The sequence below is a fragment of the Taeniopygia guttata genome, chromosome 2 (genome assembly GCF_048771995.1).
Source record: "Taeniopygia guttata chromosome 2, bTaeGut7.mat, whole genome shotgun sequence".
Classification (NCBI taxonomy): domain Eukaryota; kingdom Metazoa; phylum Chordata; class Aves; order Passeriformes; family Estrildidae; genus Taeniopygia; species Taeniopygia guttata.
Genome location: NC_133026.1, coordinates 29,640,953 through 29,662,446, shown reverse-complemented (window position 1 = coordinate 29,662,446; position 21,494 = coordinate 29,640,953). Strand labels below are relative to the sequence as shown.

Sequence of the window (21,494 nt, the reverse complement as noted above, 5' to 3'; positions counted from 1 at the left end):
TGTTGCCGACTTGAGCTTTAAATCTTTAATTGTGAACTGCTAAATCAAACTGAGAGTTTGCCTCTAGGTCCCTGCCTGGTTTTAATTGGATAGTTTTATTCTGTGGTTGTCCTATTCTAACCATTTCTGCTTTTCCACTCTGAGCATTTCTGCTGGTTGTTGTGGGGTGGGAAACTAGATATGCTTTGTTCTGAGTCTAATTTAATGTGTATTTGTGGAATTTCATGACATTCAAAAACAAAAAAAATGCAAACTGCTAAACCTGGGATGAGCTAACACACTGCAGTGGGGTAGTCTGGAGGCTGAGCAGCTTTAATAGCAGCTCTGGTAAAAAGACTGGGGTCTTGCTTGGCAATGTGCTCTACATGACCCAGCAGTGTGCTATGGCAGGAAAAAAAAAGGCCAACAGCATCCTGGACTGAATTAATAAGAATCCTACTACTGCTTATTCCCCTTCACATGGTATTTATTAGATAGCATATGTAAACCTGTATCCAGTTTTGTATCACCAACTAACTACATGAAAGATGAAGATAAACTTTGTCAAGGGTACGTAGAAAGATTCTGCCGAAAGTCAGGAGCTGAAGCAACTGGCCCATAAGGAAAACCAAGAGGATTTGGGCTTGATTAGCCCAGGCAAGGGATGTGTTAGGAAGAACCTAACAGAAATTGTTGAGGGGTTGGAAGAAAGAGGCAAGATTTTAATTGTGGGAAGAAACTGTAAACTGGAGCAGGGAAGGTTCTGTCTGGATTCAAGGACAAAAGAAAAAGAATCTCTGAAGATAATTTAACATTTAATTAGGTTAGTGAGAGAAGTAATGGAAACCTTTTCCTGGAAGGTTTTCAAGACCCAACTGGACAAAGTCCTGAACAATGTGGTCTGAATTCAGCACTAAATCTGCCCTGAGCAGGACATTGGACTAAGGACCTCCCAAGGCCATTTCCAAAATGGATGTTTCTGTATTTAAACACCACTAACAAATCTGGGGTAAGTTAGGAAAAGGAAACACATTTCTCTTTAAATAATTGAAGAAAACATTGATTTCTCCCTTTTAAAAAGCCTGCTTTGGAAAAAGTCAAAATACATGACCTCACAGCCAAGAAACAGTTTTATAAAGATGAGAGGAAGATAAACAGGCAAGAAATTTGTAGGTTTTAGAGCATCATCCTGTTACCCAAATGCAATCTCAGAACTGTAGCCAATGTGATCCCTGTAGAACGTGTTCGCTATGGTACAGGCACTAGCTGATTTTTTTCTGTTGCTGTCATGACTGTTGTTTTCGCTTCCTTTTTAATTTTGTGGATATTATCAAAGAGGCCTCCCTTCGGTAAAAGCTCAGGTCAGCTTTCTGTCCTAGAGGATAGGTTCATCCTGGTCGATGGTTGCTTCAGAGGCTCATCCACCCTGCTCTCTCTCTGTCATCCACAGCAGAAACATGTGGGATAGATTTCCCTGCACAGCTTTAGTACAGATGTCCACAATGCACACTTCCATAGCTGAGCTGGTCAACCTCCATCAAAGTGCCTCATTATCAATGGAAATACAAAATCTTGAGATCTCTACAAACCTATTTTAGACTTCTTTATTAGAAAGCACCTAATCACAGTGCATTTGCCAGAGGGAAAATCCCCATGACTCTTGCACCATGCTCATATTGGAACAGTGTTTTTCATCCCACCTGGAATAAAAAAGCATGGACAGTTGTGCTGTGGCATCCATATAGCACTCCCATGCAATTTGTGGCTACTGGCAAGCTAAGCTAGAATTAAATCTACATGCAAGAGAAGGGGAAAGTATTTGTAAGCCACCAGCCGTCCCTCATATGGTCCGGGTACCACTGTTGATGGGCCCTGACCATTACTTCTGCAGTAACACTGCACTGCAGACCTTGCTCAGCCTTTGTTGTAGTTTGTGCTCTTATGACAAACAACAGACATTCTTTTCAGCAAGTTTCCAAAAGTTCACTAATTTCCTTTTCATCATGGAAATGCAGCGTGGTAGAAGCTGAGCAGAACCCCAGGGCTGTTGCAACCCACACGGCACCACAAACCACGCTTCCTGGCACATGGCACCAAAATATTTCAGCCAAATACCAGTTACAATATTTTACATATATATGCAACAATAACATACTTTTCATTCAATCAAGGGAAAAAGATGAAGTCACTGGAATCTCTAATATCATCATTTGTGCAGCATCACCATCATAAATAACAAAGAACTGCCAGGTTACATCTGTCTACTGAGACACTTCACTAATTCAAGCAAAAGGATATCCTTTATTCTGAAAAAAACCCATATGTGGGAAGGTACCACAACTGGAAGTTATTGGGCAGGCCTTGGAAATGATTGTCAGGAGAATATCAGTTAAACAAGTGTATGGTGATAACTAGGGCATATAATAGATTCAAATAAGGTTAGCTTCAGTATTGGTAACACAATCTGTTAAGTAGGTTTTGGGTTTGGGACCTTTTTTTTTTTTTTTTTGAGATCTAACATTTTGATGTACGTGCTAAAGAAGAATGCAGATACAATGAGATCTTCCAAAGATGTGACTGGAAAGATATCTAAAGAAACTAACATCGGCTGATAGGAGCCAATCTCCTAGGGTGTCTTTATCTGGTACCTCCCATCCGGATCCCATCTGGCTTCTCCAGATGGTGACTTAGAGTAGACTTAATCCATATGTTTGCAGTCATCTCTGTTCCTCTCCATTGCCTGAAGAAGTGGCTTTAGGGAGACCAACTGCTTTAGGCTAGGCATAGCCTGAGTGAATACTCCTAGAGAGGAAAATGAAAGATGTTCCAGTTTTCCCCACTAGCCTCAAGGCCAGCTCATCTTATAAAGATGGTATAAGATGGAAACTTATAAAGATGGTATAAGATGGAAAAGGCACTTGTATAGAAAATTATTTTCACAGAGGCTAGTGACAGATATTTCTGCTCAAAGTCTGAGTCACTGAAATTGGAAAAAATTCTGGAAGAAAAAAAGATGGGATGTCATAGGATAGATCATATTAAGATTAATCATTAGTAAACAGTACACTTAAAAAAAAATATCTGTAAAAGAGGCAAATATGAGTCAAGAAGTAAGACAACATATTTTCAGAGAGACAGTAGCTGCACAGGCCCACGTGTGGGACCATATCTGTAACATAGATACTGTAACATGTATACCTCTGTTCAGGAATTCTGAACTCCTGATGGAATAGATGCAGAAAAGGGCAACTAGATGTGGTAAATGAAGAACCTAAAAATCCTTTCTTTGTTCCATCCAAAAGAAAAAAGGTCAAGCTGAAATATGATTTCCCTGCAGACATACTAGAGAGCAAGAGAGACAGAGAGAAAGAGAAGCAGCATTTGGGGCAATGCTGGCAAAAGAACTCTTGATCAGAAGTTGCCAAATGTAAGTTTAGGCTAGTTAAATCAGAGTTTCTCCAAAGGAGTCAGTTTCAAAGGCAGGCTTGAGAAAGAAGAATGGCAAAATTCCTAAGCCATTTTAATGCATATATAAGCAGGATATTATGATATGGCTGCCTTCAGGAGTGGAGGACAGAACTTGATGACTCAGTTCTATGTTTCTGTCTGTCTCCTATTAATCCTTGGCTTTATAAAAGCAACAACAAGAAAATACTGTAGCTAGAAGCTAAACTGAAGCTAAAATTTTTTCTGCATCAATTATGTGAGCTATAAATGTAACAACAAAATAGCAGAAGGTTATGCTTGGCCAGGCTAAAAATATATTCCACACTAAAAGCAAACTGTTACTCAGTGGAAACCATACTGTGATAATTACCAGTTTTTAATGGCCATGGAGATAAAGAAAACCAAGACCTTGGATACCTGTCAGCATTTCAAGATAGTCCCATGTATTTTTACATGTTTATCATCTCCATCTGTGCCACTCAAAGTGAATTGTTTTCAGTTAGGTGATGCTAACTTCACCCTGCTTCTCAAATGTGAATTGTTGAAAGAGGAGGCCATAGCAAGCCATAAAGTTTTTGTTTGCTTTAGGTTTTATAAATATTATTGTTCAAGTTTTCTCAATATACTAAGTTTTTAAATAAATATATAATACTGAATATAAAAAAATATCTGTCTGGACTGCAGTGAACGAGCTCAGCTTTAGGGAATGGCTGAGCACCACCAAAGAGGTTAGTGCAGGCACCTTGGGCTGCAGCTCTACAAGCTGCTCAGGTGAACAGTTCTGCATTGAGATGGCCAAAGCTGAAGCCTTTCTGTGGCTACAGCAGTATGGTCTGCTCTGTCAGTGAGGAATGATCTGCTAGAGCACCTTTTTAGCAACTGGCTTCTGGAGATAAACATTACTGCAGCATGACATGTCCACATCAGAAAAGAAGCTTGTCTGGCTTCTTCAGGAGAAGCCTACCTGGACACTTGCCAGATACCTCATCCCATATTCTCTGATCCAGCAGAGACACTCAAGAACATGCCTAACTTTAAGCATATGAGTGGCCTTATGGACATCAATGGAGTTGCTAATGTGCCTAAAGTTAAATATGTATTGAGTGCTGTGCTGGAATGGGACCAAGGACTCAGAAACTTGCAGGATCAAGGTTTGGCCAAAGAACAGAGAGTACAACGGGAGACAAAAGCTGAGAGATACTGAGTTGCTCTCATGCCCTCTTGCGTCGGTCCTTCAGTGAAGGAAGCCCTGGAATAAACCCTTTAAGGTAGTAAAAGGAATACCTGTGCAGAAAACCAAAACACTGAAACCCATTTTTCAGCACACGTTTTTTGCTTTTTAGATGATATTAGATTTTAAAGCAGATATTGTGATGTCACTAGAGGAAAACATTGCAAAAACATTGCAGCAACAGGATTTCTTTCAACAGAGTTGGTTGACTCACTCTCACAGCTGCAGCAAAGTAGTCCAATGTGTTTCTGGAGAGCATTCTTGCTTGTGAAGTCTTTATTGGGACACTCTGACTGCAGGGAAATGCAGCCGCTTTTCATTTCTTGTGGCACTCAGAAAGTTTCATTGAATATTTCTGAGCTCTCAGTCTCTTCCAAAACACATGCTGAATTTCCTGGCTTTCTTCCTTAAAATCTGGTCTGGGTTTCTACCCCTGTCACCTCTCAAATTACTTGGTGTGCACATATACTAAAAAAATAAAATAAAACAAAAATTATTACCTTTTCAAAATTGATTTTGTTTTTTTCAAACTTTGTGAATTTTTATGTGGACTCATTTTTATATTTAAATTATCTGTATTGTGAATTTATCACTAGAATACAGCAAAGTTGAAAGATTTGTACTTTTGCTATTAGTAATGCAACACTGCCAACTAGAGGCACTGGTGATGATCAAACTTTTGTAGTGTGGACCACATGGATAAATTTAAATAGATTGCATACCTATGAATATTAAAACATGATATTTGCACTGGAGGAATCCCACCCAAGTCCTTACACTACAGTTGTACTTACATATAATTTCCTTCAGTGTGTCATTTATTGAATCCAAGCTCCATTTGACATCATCCAGAAACTCAAATAAAATCAAGTCAGATATCAAATTACTTTGAGTTCCTCAAAGAGTTACGGAGCCATTTTAACAGCTTTTGGAAATACATCTCCACAAGACATTGCGAGTATTAAAAAAATTTAAATTGCAACTTCCACAGCTAACTAAATTTTAGTTATTTTCTCAACTCATTTCAATAAGGTTTTATAATTTATTATTTCTAAAGAAATCATAGTCTATTCAGGTGGTCTAAACCACAATTTTTTCAGCTCTGTAAGGTGGCATGCACTTTGAGGACAGTGTTTGTTCGCAGCTGAAGGAGTAGTATTGAAAATAGAGAAAACATGTCCTTGAGCAGAAAGCTCAGCTACTGCCTGTCCCGTGGGGTTCCCTGACGTGTCTGTGGCTGTAAATTCGGTGTGAGAGGGGCCAGGGCAGAGCTGAGGGTGTTTGTGCTCCAGCACAGAGCCGGGCTGCCCGGGCCCTGCAGCGCTGCCCCTCCTGTGCCCTGCCATGCCCGGGATGGTCAGGCACAGCAGCCACAGCTGGGCAGGGCACGCAGCAAGGGAGAGCTGGAGCACAGAAGGACAGGGACCTTCTGTGTCGGAATCTGTGGGTATTGGTGATTCCGAGATTGTAGAAAGTCTCTGTCTTTCTGCCCCGTTGCCAAAGAAGAAGCCATAATTCGTCTGTGCTGTTTTCAAGGTTGTTTATTCTTGCTTATCTCTAACATGTTCTGCTGCCCTGCCGCAGGTCTGTCCTGCAGGGCAGCGTGTGGGGCTCTGCCCCTCAGTGGGATGGTACAAACATTATATACCAGAAACTACGTGTGCTATATTTACAATAATGTGCCAATATCTATCATCTACGTTGAACAGTGTGTCCCCAGCCTAAACCAATAGAAAAATGCCAACACTACAGTGAAACATGGAGGGCATGAAGAAGGAGGAAAAGGACACGACACACCCAATTTCCTCCATCTTGTCCCCTCTGAACCCCTAATCTAGAAACCTAAAATTTTACCTTTGCACCCATGTCACACTTAATTATTACTCTTATCAAACACTCAAAGCTTGTAATTCATCCTGTAAGATTGAAAACTCCTCTCCATGGACAGAGATCACAGACAGTGTCTCTCGGGGCTCTGTCCAGGGGGGTTCCTGACCCCCTGCCAGGGTCCCAGACCTGCCAGGGCAGACAGAGGGAAGCCCTGGATTCCCACACTTCTGCAGGTCCTCATGCCAGCCCAGGTCCAGCAGAGCTTGGGGAAGGAGCCAGGGCATGGGGCGTGCTGTGCCGCCCTTCTGGGCTGGCGCTGTGTGCCCTGGGCTGCACCAGCAGCTCGGGAGGCCAGAGCGGCTTCCCGGGCTTCCTCTGGCATGGCTGGAACCACACTGTAAGAGAAAGAAGAGACAGTCCTGCTTGCCAGGGCTCTCACAGCATTAAATAAACAGTCCAGAACAGTTTGTACTTTTGGATGAAAGGAAGGAGCCAACAACATCTAGAGCTGGTTTCCTTTTATTTACCAAAACACATTTATTCTGTAAAGCTCAGCAAAATCCATGAAAAATAATAAATTACTTTTTTTTCCCTTACAGTCTTCAAAGCTTTGTATCTATAAAAAGTTCTGGGAAATCCGAGAAGCCTAGAGGGCAGGAAAATAATCCTGTGGAGAAGTGGGAGCCAATAGACTGTAGTGACTCACAGAGGCACAGAGCTGCAGAGCAGCTGAGAGCGAGGTGTCAATGGAACCTGGAACCAAGTTTTGCAGGGGCTGTACCACAGGGCAATTTAAGGATGGAGGGGCCAGCTTCCAAAAAATGCAGAGAAAACCTTGGAGGGGTTGGAGGTGACAGTACTGGAATAAGTTGAAGGCTTAAAAGTGAAAACATGGACATTGGCCTGGAAAGCAGAGAACACTGTTTGCAGCCAGTACAAACCACTACAAAAAGTAATTCAATAAATGCTTCTCCAGTTATATGATTATGCTTATGTTCCATAACAATGTCTTTACAGCAATACAAATCTAAAATGATGCAATGGTTGAGCGAAAGCAAACAACTGGTTTGCAGATAACACTGAAGCAATTTGTTCACTTGAGCAGTACTTAGACCTCTGCTTTTAGGGAAGGGGGTAGGGGGAAAGTACATCTGCTGTGAATCAGTTTCTAGTACCAGAAGAACTATTTCCCTATTTATGACTATTTTGAAAGACACACACACAGAAACAAACCACCATGTCATATCTAGATTTCTTTAAATTACTTTTTTGAAATTAAGAAAAAAATTCTTTTTGGCTGTCAGTCAAGACATAAGCCAAATGGACATTTGCAGGGTTTTCCCACTTGTTATTTTTACTGTTTGACAGTGAAAGCTAATGTTCAGCACTCTAAGCCCCAAGAGTAGTTCTCTGCTCTGGTACCATGTGCTGCTTGAATGTGCACTGAGGTCCAGACTCAGTCTACACCAAATACCTGTGTTAGAAGCCAGAAGTACCTCCCATCCATGAAAATATGTGTTCTGTGAAGTTTTCCCATATTGTTTACTGTAAAACTTGTTTGGGCATTTGTGATGGTGCATCTCCCCACTCCAGGCCACACTATGACCTTTCTCTGTGATCTCCTAATTAATTTTTTATTGATTTGCAGAGGCACATTGATCACATGTAAAAGTCTTTGGCAGAATTGCCAATAGAGGTTGCAGGAATGGTGCCAAATTGCAGCTGTCACAGGAGCTGTGATCTCATGCCTTGCCCCACAGGAGCTATGACAGGGTTGGACAGAGTAAGAGCTTCATCAGCAACCTCATTTGTACAGCATTCTGTAAAGTAAAATTTAAAAGTCAGTCTCACTTTTCATAAATAGGCTATACATATAAATACTTACCCAGATCTGCTGCTGCATGACTCACACAAAAGCAGCAGCTTGAGAGTCCAAGTGCCAATTATTCTGCAACATCTTTCTCTCTCTAGAAGTCTTTTTCACATACTTTAATTGCTGCCTTATTCTGCCCTACTTTTAGATAGCTATTATATCTCCTAATTTTGACTTGGACATAATGATGTGTACGCAGTTAACCCATAGTTGTATGTCCAAAACTAATCTTTAGAGTGGAGGAGAAAAATGGAAAGACTTTCCACCACCATTACCGTGGAGACTAAGCTGGCCGAGTTCAACAAGTGGGAGTACACTGGTTCAATGAGTGAGTGCAGAAGCATGTGCTCTACATTGCAGAGATTGAATTGAATATTTGGCAGGTAACTGCTGCTGCCCAGGTTGGTGGTTTGACAGCCAGGCAGCACAGACTGTGTCTGGGATGGAGCTCTGGCTTCACACTGTTCATGTGTGGATGCTGAACAGAAGAAATCAAGGACAGGCTGCTGATCAGATCCACTTAGCAAGCAGTGACTGAATAGAAATACTGAAGGCATCTTGGATTTATAAATTATTACAGTTATTTTCTTTCATCATTAAACCTTAACAACGTCTTTTTGACCAGAGCTGCCAATATCTCTAGCAAAATTGACAAAGGCTGAAATTTTGACCTTCAAATATAGAGACAAATTGCTGACCATGATCCTGCTAAAGGGAACTCTCGGGTAGCTCAGCACTAATTTCAGTCTATTTGATTGAATATCTACCCCTTTACACCTTAAAGTAATAAACCTGTGCCATGAAAAACACAATACCTGGGAAATTAAGAACACAATATCTCAAAATTATTTCCATAATTTTGAAAAAATTCAATATTTCTAAGAACAGTAACCATACAGTCCATATAAACAAATACATGGGAGAAGAAACAAAAGAGGGTTGCTTCAGATTCCCCTGCAAAATCTATTGGAGGAGGAGGAAAAGGGTCATCCTGTTCATTCCTTCCTTATGCAAAGGTGATGAATAAAGGTGCTTGTATTCATCAAGTTCAGTAAAATTATATCAAGCATCATGTCCAAAAGAACAGATATTTTTAAACTACAACTCCCAGGAGCAATAATCAGATGGTTTAAAGCATAGTTTTTAAATAAATAATTTTATTTCCCACTCAAAAAGAAAAGAGAGTTTGTTTTATTTGTTAATTACACTTCTCTACACAAAGTAACCCTTGTGTCTTCCTACTAGGTTCATTCCTATCTTCAAGCACCAGTGAACTCTGCCATTCTCTGGGAACAAAAGCACCTCCAGTTCCAGCTTTCATTGGTGGTTTCTTTTTTCACTGGATATAAGCCAGATTCAAACTGCTGAGGGGGTGCTACCAGACACACACAAACCACTATTTATTTCCAATCCTCTTACAAGACACCTGATACAAGCCAAGATGAAGAGAAATGCAAGGATTCACTGTATAAGCATGGGAACTTGCAAGAGAGAAAGTTGGAGGCAAGGCAGAAAAGCAAGGGGGAGGGTGGAAACACATTATTTTGGTTTTCAGCTCAAAGGTTCCTCTCATTTTTTTCCCAGGTGAATGTGCTGTTGCTGCTACACAGAGACCTGGGCAGCTCAGGTGTTCTGTGCTTAAATCACTGACTTTTAACTAACAAATTCCAGGAAAAGGACCTTCAGTCAGGAGAACTGGTCACTGCTGGTGAGCAAGTATTTCTCATTCTTAACTCTCCTTTAGGAAAGCAACGAGGTTTTGTTCACAAATGCCTTACAAGCCTAGTTATAAAAAAATACAAATGATAGATGCATAGAGATTAGTGAGTAAATGTTTGTTCTGGCAGGGAATTGAAGGCAACCTGTGTGGTGTTGGCTGTCCTATTTTTATCTGAATCTATTAAATAACATTGGAATATGCAGCATCAAAAATATGGAATATTAAATTTAAACTGCCTACAGTTACAGTTCCAAAGCCCTCTTAATTTTCAATAGGATAATCAATTATTAAGCTTCAGATGATTTTACCTGTTATTTAAAGAAATTAATGCTCTGATTTTTTTTATTCATACATTGTGAAAGACTACTTCTTATTACAAAATTAAAATTTTTTTCCTAGCTTTTGGATATTTTAATGTACAACTTTTTCTCCAGCCAGCCAAATAGAATTAATTTCTCTAATTGAAATTGCCAGTTATTAGAAATAGAGTCTTAATTTGTTCACAAGAAATTTAACTGCTAACAGTAATTCTGTGATGTAAAGAGATTCATTAAAACAGTACTTTTCATGCCTCTTGGTCCTAAAAAGTATGAAGCATTTTCTTTTGCCAGTGCTCAGAGTTGCAGTTCCATACTAACATCTATTTTAAATGAAAGTTAGAGATTTTCTTATCAGTACAGTCACAAATGTCTTGGGGGATATTTTCTTTTGGCGGGGCAGGGGTGGAGGGTCATTGTTATTTTTGTTCATTTGGTTTGGGGGTTTTTCATTCAAGTCAAAGTAATTTCCTAGTGGGGCATCCTGGTAGCTCCTAAAGCTCAGCCTCTGAAAAGTGGAATGCCCAGTAAGATGACTGAGTGGTATCCTGGCCTACATTTTTTAACTCAGTTGAAACCATCTGATATCCACCCTAATATCAGGTCTTTAATGTCTAGAAGTGATTGTACTGGAAGAAAGTAAACCTACCAATTTAAAACAATTTGGCTTTGTAATGCTTCTTCTCAACTCTTGCTTTTGTTCTCTGACTTTTATCAAGGTAAGAAGTTACTGAATTTCTTATGATGATCTTGGTCAGGAAGAGAATACTGAACTAGCCAGAAACACAGATGAATTGTTTTATTCAGAAGGAGTTGAGCTGAAATTCAGTGTAAAAGATGCAATGAAGAATGGGAAATTTTTTAAGTTTCCACTTACTGCAATTTCAATGTTTTGGAAGGATATGCCAATTTAAAGAGTATTATACTTGTGGCAAATTCGTGCTAATCTTCCTACTTAATTAAGAAGGATATTATGAGACATCTTGACAAAAAAGCTCCAACATAAAAAGAAATAAAAATCTTATGCTGTTACATTTCACTGAAATTAAAAAACCTGGAGCAGTGTCTTGAAATGGTTGTGATCCAGTATTATAACGTTGTACTAGTTCATGAGAATCATATGAGAACTGTACCCTGCAGCCTCATTTTAACTGCTGAAAGTAGCATTGCACAGTAAAATTAAGCAGCTACAGTTTGCATTTTCCTCACAAATGCAAGATTTCTGGGAAAAAACACAAGTGTCTCTGAAGTACAGATTGTTAGAATGACACTAACATATTGATCTACACTGCACCAAGTGACAAATCCATGTGACTAAAGCTGTTTCTTTGTTTTCCAGTTCCTTGCATTGGAAGGGAAATAATGCTCCATTCTACACTAGCCTTGTCCCTCCTGCTAATTGCAGTCAATTCCAACCTTGCAATGGCAATTAAAAAGGAGAAACGAGCACCACAGACACTGTCAAGAGGTACTGTATGTTCACTGAATGTAGTTATCTCCTTATCTCACCATATAGACCAGCAAATAAGTTTATTTTGAATGTACATTTACAGAATGTGTATCTATATATAATACATTATAAATATATATAATAATTTATAAAACATACATAGAATGCACATATATACTTACTGAGGTTTGTTTTCTTTAATGTTAAGTGATGCTCTAATTAATATATGTTCTCATGTCACATCATTTGACTCCATCAGTTTATTAAGCATATGACTAAGGGCCTCATTTTATATAACTCACAGTGACCTAACAGAAACAAATAACCTAAACAGAGTCTATCAAATCAAGATGTATATGTAGGACAATCAGTGAAAAAATATTCTTTCATACACCATTTGAAATATACGTTATTATTGTAACCTGCCATAACATCAGTTGTTATAGAACAAATTTTCTACAGACTCATTTTTGTATATAGAACAGTTTGAACCACTGGTGGGGTTTCCTGCATGACTTTTTTTTTTTTTTTTTTTTTTGCTTTTCATCACATATCCACTGCAAAGCTTGATTGTGTGTAATTCACTTCCCTATGGTGCATAATTTTCAACCTGAATGTTAAATAAAGACCCTGTTTTAATTTATTTATATCTAATCAATCCTTAGAAATACAAGCAGAAAAATAGCTTAGCAACCTTTTTTTCCCTCCCCCATCTTTCTCCTCCTTTTGGGACTATTAAAAAAAAAAAAAGTCTTCATCTGTCTTCTTAATCTCTTCTGCAGGCCATGTAATGCCTGCAGATCCCACTCAGGATCTGAGTTTTCCCTATCCTGGCAAAGTTGCATGTCTCTCAGACATTCCATCTGAGCCTAATTTCTCAGAGACCATTTGACAAAATCACGCACCACCTCGACTAGCCTAAGAGAAATTTCAAAAATTTTTGCAAGCAGTGTCCCTAGGGAAAGGTTACTATCAATCTAGGATGTATTGCCTAGTTTACCTAGATCAGTATTTAAGCCTAAATGGAAAAAAAAGAGAACAAAATCCTTTACAAAATACCAGATTTGGAAAAGAAAATAAAAAAAAAAAACAAACAAGCAAACTAGAAAGTAGTCACAGAAAACAGGTGTAACTTTTTGAATTCTGATTTCAGGCCTATTGGGATGCCTTAAGCACTTTACCTGTAATTTTTCACAGACCAAGGGGAAATGCTTAAATGTGCTGCAAAATGTCCCCAGAATGCTGACTCCTGTGTGCAGTTGCCTGCAGCAGGAGCTGACAGCAGCCAGGGTTGGGAAGACACTGGTCAGCATCAGCCAGACAGACCTGTGTAGTGAAAGATGACATGATCCAGAAGCATCACAAGCAATTGTCCTGTGAGAAATCCAACAGCAAATCTGGGCTGGTCCAAGCACTGCCCAGACAGCAGAGAAGAAACAAAGCTTTAACCTGGTCCAGGTCCAGAAATGGAGAGATGAGAATGAGAATTGTAGAACACTTGTCATGAATGGAGCCACACTGCCTAGAATACAGGGATCTATTATGCAAGAGCTGTCATCCTTGGAAGCTGAAGGCATAAAACCAAGTGGACAATTTGATTTTTGAGATCTGCATATTCCCAGCTATGGATAAGCTATGGAGCTAATGTTTGTTAGGATTTTGTTTCAGTGGAGGTTTTTATTTAACAGCCATTCCTTTATTGAATTCTTTAATTAAATGAAGGGCTTTCAGCTTCAGGGATTGAAGTTACTTTGGAGTTAAGTGTATATTCCAAGACTGTTCTAATGACATTCATATTAAAGCTGATCTTATTTGAGCTGTCTTATTTTATTTTTCTCTTGTTATATGCCATCTTCACTTTAAGTCCCAGGGTTTACATGAAATGCTGAGCAGACAGTATGAAGATAGAAATTACTTGGGTGCTGATTTAGTGACCTCAACCTCGAGCATTTAGAGAGATAACTAACAAGTCTGTCAAAGGATTTGAACTGGATATACAACCAGCTGAGATTTTTGGGGGGTTGGGTTGTTGGTTGAAGTTTTTTAACCTTTTAGTGTATCTATCAGGAGATGTGAAATTAGCATATCCACAATGTTAGAGAACCTTTGACTAAAAAACCCAAATCTTACTTGCATACAAGAGTTAATACATATAAACAAACAAGAAAAAAGAGAAAGAAAGGAATTTGTTCTGAGTTACTTGCCTGGCCAGCAACTAGTCCTTTTGTTTTATTTCTAGGGTGGGGAGACGAAATTACCTGGGTACAAACTTATGAAGAAGGGCTTTATCAAGCAAAGAAAAGGTAAGATTAAAAAGTAGTATGAAGACAAATTTGTTATTCCATCTTGCTGGAATACACAATAATGAGACAGAACAAAGAAACACCATGAGAGCTGATCTGTAGACCACCCAGTTAAATAAAACAGACTGTCTATAAACAACAGGACTTCTAGGACTCTTATGACTGTGAAGTAACATCATGGGCCAATAATGTAATGCTGTCATTTCTTTGCCTCAAAGGAGGTATTGTCATCTAAATTATCAGTCATAAATAGATACCATAATTTTTTAAACTACATCTATTGTGTTTTAATATAATGTACTTCTGATTACTTCCTTGAACTCTGTTACATTTACTCTTGCATGGTAATCTACTGCCTTTGATGTTTCCCCCAGTACTTTATTAGTTGGAATATGTTAATGATATATTTTCTCACTGTCTCTATAGAAATGGAAGTTCCAAGCTCAGTCTTCTCTGAGACTCAGCTGCAAATACATTTGAAAATTCATAACAGTATTTATTTAAATATCATTTACAGCTCTTTGTAATTCACAATAGTGTAGCATGAGCTATTGCTAAATTGAAGGCAAATTATTTGTAAAACAAAAGACAATTAATTTCATGTACCCTGTGTGAAAATGGTTAGAAATTAACAACTCCTGATATTGAAAGCAGACCAAGCATTAATAACCAACCTGCTGAGCAGTACATATAGTTTAAAATATAGGAGAAAACACACATTTTTTTATGTTTTGACATCCAAAATATAACATTTTAACACTTTACCAAACTATTTATAAAAGATAAGTAATGTACTATATAGCTGTTCAAGAAAGCTTAGAACACAAGAAAAAATTCATGGAAAGAATTTGATGACAAACCAAATCTTATAAAATTTGGTTTATTCTAATTCACATATATTAATTTTATTTTTTAACCCTGGAGAAATTCACATCTAAGTAACATTAAATACCTATTTAGTCTTATTATTTACTACCTGGGACTGAAATAATGGTGGATCTGTTGTTTATTCCAGAATCTCTTACTATAGACAGCCTATTTAGACATAGAAACTCTGTTTCTCTATTTCTTTCTTTTATGAAGTGCTTATGCTCTTTTCTCTTGCTCAGAAATTTCTGTAATATTTTACAGAATGTCTACATGGTTTTACTCTGGGTTAACATCAGATTAAATGCAATTTGCCTTTTTCAGTCTGTTACTAAAATCAACCACCTGAATACATGTCAAATGACCTAACTACATCTTTTATTAATATTCATAAAGTAACAAGCCCCTGATGATAATTCACCATTTGGAAGACTGTCAATACTGCCAAGGTAATTTTGATTTTTTGTGTGTTATAATTTTGTGAATATTTTTTATAAGAAACGGAACCTATCTATATATTTATATTTCACTTACTCAAAATTAGTCAGAGAAAAAGGTAAATGAAAGTGAAAAATTTATTACCATTATTTACAAAAACTCCACTATGAAACTACACAATAAAGAACATGAAGAAAATCTCACTGCTGCTGTACTGCTATCCCAAATACAGCACTCAGTTTAAATTAAGAGATACGGATTGGCTGCCGATTCATTGAACAACTTTAATTTTGTTTAGCTCTCCTGAAATGGTAACTAAAGAAGGAGGCAAGGACAGGGCTGCTGAAATTGATCTAACAAGAATTTTCTGAGAATAATGCACTTTTGTCAAGCCAAGACATGGTATCCATTGAGACAACAGGCTTCATAAATCACAGAAGAGGGCTTCCGTTTTCATAGCCAGAGGTTGTACTGCCACAGGCCAAAGAGCCCCCAAAAGCAGTGACAGAGCCCTTAAGTGTCTCCTCAGGAATGTGAATCAGCAGAGACAGGAACAATGTGGCCCAGTCTCTGGCCAGTGTGGTGCCCAAGCACCGATGGAAAGGCAGCGTTTGAGTTGGATTTCAAAGTGATCCTGTCTTTTCTAGCACTGAAGAAAGCTTTTGCAGAAAATGAAGAAATTCAGGAAATGGCCCAAAACAACTTCATTATGCTGAATCTCATGGTATGAAGGGTTTGGGAAAATTTGACTGGTATCATTTCATGGTCTGTGTTTTCTCTTTCTTTATCTTGTTTTTTCATGTCATTTTAGATAATATATCTGACATTTTAGTTATTTAAGTAGAGACAATTGTGCATGTGTATTCACATACGAGTAGTACCTATTTGGCTTTATCTTCTGGTACAAGGTTATTCACAGGTGGTATTATTTCAGAATTTACAGAAACATTTTAACATTCAAACTTTACAGAAACATTTTAACAACTAACCTTAATTTTTATACCAGCATGAAACCACAGATAAAAACCTGTCACCTGATGGACAATACGTGCCTAGAATCATGTTTGTAGGTATGTAAAACATTTATGTATCATCAAAGTTGTTATATCTGAATTATGCCACTGTCCTCCTGTGGGGACATCAAAATTGTTCATTTTGCCAAAGGAAAATCTGTCTGCCTCTGTTGTATACTTTGACTCTTGTAAACTTCCTCGGATTACAGATATGTCCTGGAGGGCACTTACTTGGGCTTGAGAGCAAGATGTTTAAAAGTCTGTTGATATCTGGATTTCTTGCTTTTCGTGCTTCTTGCTGGTTCTGTTACAATACAAAGTTTACTGAGAAAGTCAAATATCTGACTGAGTGTAGATAGCTATAAAGTGGACATTCCCACAGAATAAAGCAGTAGTCAGTGGCATCTAAGGTATTATCCCATTTTAAAGCTGACTTCCGGAATGTACCAAATTAATTATGCCCCAGAGTGCCTGTTCCTTCTCCCTCGCTGTACAGGGAGCCTGCAATGACTCTGTGATGGCATTCAAAGTTCAGCCCACACTCAGGCAGAGAGCAGTGTAGTTACAGCAATCAGTAAATAAATAATAAACTTGGAAGGGTAACTGAGAGAAGAGAGATTCACAACAACTTGTTCCCACTCTGGCAACATTAGGAATCAGAAGATTTTCATTCTGAAAGCTCTAGGTAAGTTATGATATCTATTGCCATTGATAGGCATGACCCCCACTATGTATGCATCTGGTCAGGTTAATCTCTTCTGATGTAAAGTCAGAACCTGTAAAACAGGATATTTTTCTTTAAATATGAATGACATGCATGTGTAACCTAGCCCTTAAAAATAACTGTGTACTGTAAAAATGAGCATTAGCTTTTGTTCAGGATTTCTCCAAGTAAAAAGCAGTTGTTTGGAACAGAGCGTAACGGCCTCGTAATTGCTGCATTGATGAAATCAGAAAGAGGGCTGCCAAAGTAATGCCACGCCATCACCCTCAGATGTTGTGGGAATGGAAGGCAGTCTTTAACCCAACCACTTTTGCAGACCCATCTCTCACGGTAAGAGCTGATATCACAGGAAGATACTCCAACCGGCTTTACACTTACGAGCCGCAGGACATGATGTTCCGTAAGTGCCCTTTGCCGTGTTACTTTGTATTTCACCTTGTAAGCAGCCAGATACCCCTGTCCTGATCACTTGTGCTTGAGAATCCATTAGGATTTCAAAGTAAAAATAAATACCGTGTGAGAGCATTTGCAATAAATTATAATGGTCTAACCTGTTCTAGCAAAACAATCACACACATTGTCCCATTGAATTTATTGGGACTACTCAAGCAAGAAAAATTGAAAGATCATGGGTGAGAACCTTCAGGATCAAGATCTGAGCTATTTTATGGAGAATGGTGAATGTCACTATGCTCAAAATTATCTGACTGTACAATGTAAATAGCTCGTGGTGGGAGGGAATCAGTAAAGAAATGCAGGTGGTTGTATCCATAACCCTAACAACCATATATCAGAAAGGAATGTGATTTTTCTGGTTGAGCCAGCTCTTACTCTATGCCATCTATTTGACACTAATGCAGTATCTCACCACAAATACACACATCAGATCTGATTATCAGCTTGCTGTTGAGAAATGGTGGAGTTGAAAGGATTCTTGTCAAATCCCATAAGTTAAACATTTTGATTAATGAAATTTTTTACTTTCTGTTTTAGTAGCAATCTCTAAAATAAAATGTGTGACCATAAATCAATTTCATTGTGAATAATTTACTAAATCAAACTAGATGAGTTTTGTTTCAATTGTACTAATGTACTTGTAATACATTTTCACAGTTCTTACTTTTTTTTTTCCAGTAATAGAGAACATGAAGAAAGCACTACGCCTCATTCAGACAGAGCTGTAACCAGTAACAGTGAAATGACCATAACCTCTACGAGGTGAAGCTGCACCTCTCTGTCTCTACTTGCAAACTGAACTTTTATCAAGCAGATTTGGTATATCAGATTTCATAAAAAATGTATGTGTTCAACTTGGAGAATAAAAATAGACTAAAGAACCCATTTGGAAAACATGAGGAGAAATATATTAAACACTTATCTAAATAACTGAAAATAGTGGTTTTAAGTGCATCAAATTCAAGCTGTATTTTAGCAATCCAATTGTGACTTTCTTAGGTCGGCTATGACTTCTGAAGAGGAGTTACAAACAATCTTTTTGATGTCTGTTTGCAATTTTTTCATGAGTTAATATCTGCATCTTGCCTCTTCATTTTAACTTTTATTGCAAGCAGCTTATTAATTGTTAGTGTACCCCTGCTTTATACAGTCATTTCTCATTAAAGGAAAGGAAATTTTGGTGTCAAATCAGACCAGAAAGCTCAGGCTATAAATTTTGGAATAGCTTACATAGGGAAAAAAAAAATCAACAAAAAAAAAAAAAAAAAAAAAAAAACCCACCCAAAAAAAACCAAAACCAAAAAAAAACACACTAAACCAAATCCACAAAAACAAACAAACAAACAGGGGAAAAAACCCAACCATGTTCTGGGGTTAGCTTTCCTTTGTATAATCCTTTAACTTTTGTTGTGGCAGCTGAAAATGGAAGAGGCTGAGCATGCAGTCTCAGTGAGGTGATAATAATCAAAGAGCAGCTACATGTTTTGCTGCAATAAAGATACAGTGAAGCAAGAGAGATGGAAGGAGATAGATCCAGAACTCAAAACCTGAGGCTAAGTGATGTTTGTAAATTCTGGCATGAGAAAAATGAGGAGGTTTATCCTAGTTCTTTGCAATTAAATGTCATTCCAGTCATGGGAGGCTTATCCCAAGTCATTCCCTCTTTTTCTGCAGCATTCCACCATAAAGTTGGCAGCTTATTGAGGAAATCTAGACGTACAAAATCTTGGCAAAATTTTCACAGGATTACTGTATGCAAGGGTGTACACTTGTTTTGAGTAAAAAGCTAAAGTCAGTTGAAATGGTTTACTATCCCAGCAATGTGGGGTTTTGTTAGAGCAAAATAGTCAGCAATTCACCTGCAGCAGGAGCATGTATGTTATGTTGTTACATGTAAAGCACCTGTGTCATTATTTTGTGCCACCTGTGTTTGCTTGATGCTGCCTCTGTACATATAATAGATGAGAGAAGGATCTCGGCAGGAAAGCTTTGCTAATTCACAATACCTAGTATTAATATGTCATGAGTGAGTTATATTGCACATATCCACATCTTCACAATTATGTAAAATTTGGATATAAGCATATATTCCAATAGAGTGGAGATAAATGACCTGTACACTAAGAGAAAAAAATTTACTTCAGTAATTAGAAATGTATTGTCTTTACAGTGTGATGTTTTTAACATATGGGGGAAATGCTAGAAGTAAAATTAAACTGCAAATCTCATTCCTTTGATTTGTGCTGAGCTCTACTCATTTATGTCTTTGTCTGTTCCAGATTTGGCAAGATTTCCCTGTTTGTGTTCATACCCTCTTTTGAGCATGCCAGGGATACTCTGGAGAAAGAAATGCAAACTAGCTACCAGAGATGACCCAGGGTAGCCACGGCAGCTATTCATCTTCCTTTTTCTCCAGGCTGAACAGCCCCAGTACCCCCAGTGACTCCTCAGGAAGCTTTGTGCTCCAGACCCTTCACCAGCTCCACTGCCCTTCTCCGTACACGCACCTGCCTTATTGGCCTTCCCCCAGCTCTTACCCAGGAACACTCGCCCCTGCCATCACCATCACCAACTCTAGGCCATCAAAACTCCCTAACATATGGGGCCACCCCACTGCCTCCCTTCCTTGCCTGTCCCTTTTGAAGAGTTCATAGCTATCCAGTGCAGCACTCCAGCTGTGCCAGTCAGCCCACCATATTGCCATGTCAGTAACCTACACCAGTTTTTCTGGTTCACAGTGGCTTCCAGTTCCTTCTGTTTGTTGCCCATGCTGTGTGCATTGCATAGATACGCTTCAGCTGGGCTATTGATCCTGCTACCATTTTGAGGGGAGATGCCCTCATTTCTACATGACCATTTCCAGGCACTTTGGGGTTTCTAACTTCAATAACCCTTGTGTCTTTGCTCTATCCCTTACTTCCACTAAGAGGGCAGACCAAAGGGCCTCACTAGCACACTGTCCATCAAACATCTATGTGACACTACCAGACTTAACTCCAGGGAACCTGGTTTTATCCCCTTCCTTCTTCAAATCCAGTTTAAAATTCTTTATTCCTTTAGTGGATCCATTCGTAAGCAAAGAGGTGGCTGTCAAGAAATGCACAAAGCTGTAATCCCAAAAGATTTATGATACAGGACCACAGTCCAGATCTTGCTTAGTCTCAGGAAAGCTTACCTTCATAATCCTACCTCAGTGCTGTAAAAGGAAATAAATGGTAGAATTACCACTTATTGAAATTGTGGAAGAAACAAGTAATTCAAACATTAGTGCTGGAAGGCTACTGTTGTTCTGTTTATTTTTGGTATTTGATATTGAGCCAGCAGACAGGAAACAAACTATGTTAATTAAACAAAATAAATAACCAAATTTTCAGAACAATGCAACGATCACTGACTTAATTGTCAGACAAAAGCTAGCCTTTAGATTTACACTGCAGTGAATGTTATTTAACATTTGAAGAAAATCCAGATTAATTTCCAAAGGTATTATTGATAATGATTGCATCTGTAACCTTGAACAGTATTTCCTGCTGTGGAACTTTTACAAACCACTCATTCAAGAGAGTAGCCAATTTCTAGAGATGTCACAGGCACATGAATTATTCTATGTCAGATTAAACCTCTGCAAAGTAAAGGGGATTTCATCCTCTTTCCCTTCTCAAATCCCCATAAGTACCATGCTGAAATCTGTTCCCAGCCACAGCCTTCAGAAATGGGACTAAGTCTTTGAGATTCTTAAAATCTCAGATCGAGTCCTTTTGGTGGAGCTAGATATTCAGGTAAAAGACACCTGTATGCACATATTTTTTACTCACTATTTAGTTCCACACTCATCCCTAATTTTAG

General features: G+C 38.4%; 1 protein-coding gene across 8 annotated transcripts in view; it reads left to right on the top strand.

Annotated features, from left to right (window-relative positions):
* The window catches only part of AGR3 (anterior gradient 3, protein disulphide isomerase family member), a 158,766-nt gene extending 140,004 nt beyond the window's left edge, over positions 1-18,762 (top strand). For 7 of the 8 annotated variants that reach the window (XM_072925569.1, XM_072925573.1, XM_072925572.1 and 4 more), the window contains 8 exons: positions 9,945-10,068; positions 11,737-11,865; positions 14,087-14,150; positions 15,414-15,466; positions 16,103-16,179; positions 16,462-16,525; positions 17,509-17,592; positions 18,327-18,762. In XM_072925569.1, coding sequence (XP_072781670.1) covers positions 11,760-11,865; positions 14,087-14,150; positions 15,414-15,466; positions 16,103-16,179; positions 16,462-16,525; positions 17,509-17,592; positions 18,327-18,376 — 498 coding nt within the window. In that variant the 5' untranslated portion in view covers positions 9,945-10,068; positions 11,737-11,759 and the 3' untranslated portion in view covers positions 18,377-18,762. Of the gene's footprint in view, positions 1-9,710; positions 9,864-9,944; positions 10,069-11,736; positions 11,866-14,086; positions 14,151-15,413; positions 15,467-16,102; positions 16,180-16,461; positions 16,526-17,508; positions 17,593-18,326 lie in introns of those variants that run through there. The other variant, XM_002188898.7, reaches the window with a different exon arrangement.
* The last annotated feature ends 2,732 nt before the right edge of the window (positions 18,763-21,494 follow it).